The sequence below is a fragment of the Buceros rhinoceros genome, unplaced genomic scaffold (genome assembly GCF_000710305.1).
Source record: "Buceros rhinoceros silvestris isolate BGI_N320 unplaced genomic scaffold, ASM71030v1 scaffold26040, whole genome shotgun sequence".
Classification (NCBI taxonomy): Eukaryota; Metazoa; Chordata; class Aves; order Bucerotiformes; family Bucerotidae; genus Buceros; species Buceros rhinoceros.
In genome coordinates, this window is record NW_010391742.1 from 8999 (window position 1) to 14376 (window position 5378).

The 5378-nt window shown below is 46.5% G+C and overlaps 1 protein-coding gene across 1 annotated transcript; it reads left to right on the plus strand.

Moving 5' to 3' along the window:
* Positions 1-1639: 1639 nt before the first annotated feature.
* AP1S3 (adaptor-related protein complex 1, sigma 3 subunit) lies at positions 1640-5083 on the plus strand (the record flags this gene model as incomplete). Its single annotated transcript, XM_010142925.1, has 5 exons — positions 1640-1714; positions 1806-1984; positions 2714-2822; positions 3556-3693; positions 4612-5083. Coding segments are annotated over 5 exons (537 nt in total), but the record flags the coding sequence as incomplete, so codon positions are not given.
* Between the last annotated feature and the right edge of the window lie 295 nt (positions 5084-5378).

A 5378-nucleotide genomic window follows, 5' to 3' on the forward strand; every position in this document is an offset into this window, starting at 1 on the left:
GGATGTCTCCAGCAACTCCGTCTTGTTATGCTGAACATGCTGTCGGCTTTTGATTGGGATTCATGGATTAATTCCCTCTGTTTTCAGTTGAACCTGATCATCCCCTCCTCTCTGACTCACCGTATTTTTAAATTCATTTATCGGAGAGCTGCTCCCTGTCCCTGATGGTTTTTCAATGGACTCCCACTGACCTGCTGCTCCTCTCTGCAGACCCTACACTCTGCTGTTCAAAATGCACTCTCCTGTATGAAGACTTTGGAGTTCACGTGCTGTACAGCAAGCAGAGTAGCCTTTCCTTCACCCAGCTCCTCGCAGGGAAGCAGGGTATGGCCAGTAAGCACCATCCCTTCATCTGTGGGGAAGGGGTAGCCCTGGCAGCTGGGGTATTACTGTGCCAGACCCCAGCTGGTAGTAGGAGCAGACAAAGGCAAGAACGTGGTGCTTTGATCTTGGCCATGCATACTGCCGGCACTGTAATTGGTTTTATTTAGCAAGCTCATCTGGAGAGTGTTACAGGGCTCAGCACAAGGCAGCTACAAAATCCCCGTAATTTTATCAAGCACATTAGACTAATGATGGTAAGAGCTGTGTTTCCAGCAGAGATGCTGCCACAGGCACAGCCGGATAAAACCATCCACCCTTCCCTGCAATGATCCCTCTCTCTGTCTAGTCAGAGCTCTTATCTCCAGATTACTCAACAGCTAGTGAATGGTTCTGAATGGTGAATGAGGGCTTTGTTTAAAATTCAGGAGCCCTTTGTTTGGTTTCTTTCTTTTATGGAGAAGCTTCTGTGCTTGGACTTCACCAGAGCTGATTCTGTCTTTACAGAAAGGATTTTGTCTTTGTACAGAAACTCGCATTGTAATCGTGACCATTAATCCCCGCTGGGGAGATGGGCTGGTGGGAAGCACAGGGACAGCAACAAGCTGGAACAGAGAGCGAGGGAGAAGGGTGTAGATCAAGAAGCTGTGGGGAAGGGCAAGGCCAGGCTAATGGCACTGGGGATGTGGCACAACACCTGCCAGCCCTTCTGTTGCAAGGATTGGGAGCCAGTGAGGGAAGCCAGGTGCCTGTGCTTCTCCCCGGTCCTCCAGCACCGGGGAGGCCTTGACTCTCTGTCCTCGTGCACATGGCTATGGTCCAACACCCCTCCTGCAAGGCCCTCGCCTCCTCATGTTGGTGCTGGGAAGAAGTGCGGTGGGGATGCCTGTCGAGAACAGGGCAGTTCTGTGCCTTCAGCCGCTGGAAGCATCTCCATCCCTGCTAGGTGGGTTTTTTCTCCATTTAGCAGAGGACATCCCATTGGGATGGATGTCATCCCCACATCGATTTCCTCCAGGTGTTCTGTGCTGTCAGTAGGTGACTTACTGCTTAGAGGCAGTCAGTGATTTTAATTTGCTGCTAAAAGTACTGGGACAAATGTGAGTTGATACTTCTCTCTCCAAGGCCTGCTGGTATTTAAAAGCACTTCTGTGTTTCAGTAACACTCTGCTAATACAATGCTAAGCATGAGAAAAATCATGTAAAACCATGACTAGCTTGAAAACTGGAATTTCTGAAAATTCTGAAAACTAAAATTGAACTGTAAAGAGCAGCAATTGTATCATGCTTTATTTAATGTAAACCCTTGGTCGTTGAGGTCTGTCCTTTGCCATCTGTCTTTAATAACCTGGTGATTTTCTTCCCCGGACCTCACCGTGTGCCAGGGCTGGAGGTGCCTTGGGTCAGATCTCTGGTGTCAGGAAGGGGAATTCTCTTCCCTGGCTGTGGCCCCGGCATTAACCGTGTTGCTTTATTCACTCCAGATACACTTCATCTTGCTGTTCAGCCGGCAGGGGAAACTAAGGCTGCAGAAATGGTACATGACGCTGCCTGACAAAGAGAAGAAAAAGATCGTTCGAGAAATTGTTCAGATTATTTTGTCTCGCAATCAAAAAACAAGTAGTTTTGTTGACTGGAAAGACCTCAAGCTTGTTTACAAAAGGTGTGAGTAATTTTATGAGAACATATAATTACTGTTTGTATAAGTAACACATGCTAGAAGAGGAAAAATAAAGGCTTACTAGGAAAAGCAGCAAACAAACCCTACATAAATTGGCAGGGTGAATTTCAGGGGAAAAATACTTGTGCAATCTGTCAAGTGAGAAGAATGGGAGTCTCCTAATAAGTGTTCATGGTTGAAATTCTGTTTGGAGGCTTTAGGCTTCACTGCTCCTTCTAATCCCCCACGTGTGCTGGGCTTTGTTGGGCTCTTTGGGAGGCTGCAGCAACCTTTCTGAGGCACTTCGAACACTGGTCTGTGAAGTATTTGTTGCTCTGGCAAGTGCTCATTCCCATTTCCTTTTCCAAACAAATCGCTGGTCCCCAGTCACATTAACTGCCTGTTAAACCTTGTAAAGCTGTAGCAAACAGCAGTTGCCTTAAGGTACAGCACGTTGTACGAATGTAGCAGCAGCTCCCACTGAGCAAAAGTTGAGGTCCGTGCTGTGCAGTGATGGGTGTAAACACCTGCCCAGATGCTGGGACACGTTGGGCCTCCAGCTGCAGCACCAGAGCCAAGGTAGATCATTACTCCCACCTTGGGTTGATTTAAACATAAGATTTTAGAGACTGCGTAGGCACTAAGTCATCTGCATCACTCCTAAGAGACGGGTGAGCCTCTGTGCAGACGAGCCGGCAGTTCCTACTCATGTGTCTGCCTTTGCCTCCCCAGGTACGCCAGTTTGTATTTCTGCTGTGCAATAGAGGACCAGGACAACGAGCTCCTGACACTAGAGGTCGTGCATCGATACGTGGAGCTTCTGGACAGATACTTCGGAAACGTAGGTTTTGCTTTCAGCCGTGACCTGGCCATGTTCCTAGGTGAATGATAAACAAATACGGCTTCGGGTTTCCCTCTGCACTATTGGCCCCATAGATTCTCCCGATCTAGAGCAAAATTAATGATTAAATATTGTGTAAAATAGTGCTGAAACTGTTATAACCTTTTCTTTTCCCATTCCCCCCCAAAATTCATCTTGATGCTTTGTATGTCTGGCTTGGAATAGAATTTGAGGGAAATGACGTGAAAAAACTCCCAGGGGACAGCCCTTCAATGTCTGACATCTGCAGATACTGTTTGTTCCATAACGGTGTGTAACAATCAAGGACATGCAAAGAGGAAAATGATAAAACGGATGGGTTTTGTTACAGAAAGAACCAGAAGAAGGTCCAAATAAGTTTTTTCAGTCAGGTCTTTAAACACTACAAGAGGCCCAGCTTTTCTATGGATATTTTTGGAGTTGTTCCCACTACCTTAGTTCATACCATGCTGAAATCACTGTCCATGACTCACACCCGTACCACCTCAGAAGAGGCAGTTGGTGACCGTAAGGTCACGGGCACGGGGAATTTTTCTTGCTCTGTGGAACTACGTGAACATTCGTAACCCATATGACAAGAGTTATATTTGGTCTAGATTAGCTGAGTAGGTTTGATCGTCTCAACTTTGGGCCCAGTAGTGCTTTATAAGCTGTAAAAGTGATTTATGAGTGGGGTGTACTTTTGTTCCGGCAGGTGTGCGAGCTGGATATTATCTTTAATTTTGAAAAAGCTTATTTTATTCTCGACGAGTTTATAATCGGTGGAGAAGTACAAGAAACTTCGAAGAAGTCTGTGGTGAAAGCCATAGAAGATGCTGACATGCTGCAGGAGGTAAGGCAGAGGCAAACACCTCATCTTCCTTGTTTGACAGGAGCATAAGACACAGCTAAGCACTTCCGGTGCTTTGGTATCCAAACGGGTGTTAAGAGCAGTTCAGGGAGCAGTCACCGACACTTTCACTTCAACCCTCTTGCATCTACCAGCATCAGCTGGAGACTCTTTTAATGCTCCTCTTGCTCTCTTGCGGTTTAACTGCCAGAGTTTCTTGGGTATTTTATGAAAAAATAGTTTAAGAACGACCTAAGATACCTATGTAATATAAGACCATAATCTAAGATTATGCTTTCTGTGTGTATCTGTGCACTAAAACACAGAAAAATCCCTCCTGTGGCTCTAACACTTTGATGATGGTGACCAGCTATTGAAGAGTCTGTGCTGGCAAACTCCGCTTCCAGCCGTATCCTCCTGCATAGCTTTTCTGCAGGGCACAGGTACACAGATACGGAGCCTTTCTTCCGAACCCTGCAGGAACTCTCCTCTACCCCTTGTACCATGGAGCCAGGAATGGCAACAGTGGGTGCATGTGGTGGATTTACTCCGTTTTCTCCTGGATAGCGAGGGATAACGCTGAAGGAAGCAGCACACTGGCAGGACTAGCTGGGGACACGCCGGGCGAGTCGAGGGGTTTGCACGGTGATCTGGCACGTGCACATGACGCAGCTGGGCTCTGTACGAGGGCTAGCCAGATGAGATGAGTTTAGACACACCCCTGGTGTGTTGCGGTTTGAATATCCGCTTCCAAAACCCTCTTAGAGGGTTTTAAAGCAGAATTATTTCTCTATTTTAATTAATCTGATCTAATTCCATGCAAAGCTACAACTATCTTCAAAGAGGACAAGAGGGGTGGTTGGAATATTGCTGTACCGCTCCATAACGCACCCGTTGTTTGTTTCTCTTCGTTTGTTCCAGACAGTGGAAGAGTACATGAACAAGCCTGCATTTTAACGCTGAACCTCCCTGGAGAGCGAGCTGCTGTGTGCACCTGGAGAATGCCCTTCCTGAATTTGCCTCCTGATGTGCCAGATCCTCAGAGAAATACCAAAACCCAAGAACTGCAGGGGTTTGTTTGTATGATGGTGAAGATGAAGGTCAGCCTATGTAGCACAGGGTTTAACGACTCTGTACTTGCATTATTCTGTGCATGAGTTTCTCAGAGTTGTTACCTGCCTCGATCTAGTTTCTCTTCTCCTCGCTGGACTGAACATTTGTTCTGCACCGTTATGGGTTTTGTCATCATACAAGGTTGCTCTGACAGTGCTTGGAAGAGGTATTTTTACTAGTTTTGGTCTACTGCTGACCGTATGACTCTACTTTTGTACAAATGTCCGTTATTTTGAATGTAATGATTATTCTGCTCTAATAATAATTTTTTTTTTTCTAAAAGCCGAATTGTTGTGGGCCCTGATTTCACAAGCTTGTTTTGAAAAGATTAGCCTGTGTAGTGTGAGGAGAAATAGGCTTCTCTTTGGGCCAGCCCCTTTCTTTCACCAGCTTCCATTTTCTGCTCTAGTCTGCTACCAGAGCGCCCTCCGTCCCTCTGTTTAACCTGGAAGACTCTGCTGACTCGAGGTAGGCTTCTCCCTGGCTTCAGGAATCCTTTGTGCTCCTGTGTGCAGGTGGCTTGTCTCTGTCTTTCTCCTCATTTTCCTGTTCCCTTCCTAGATCACCTGGGCAGA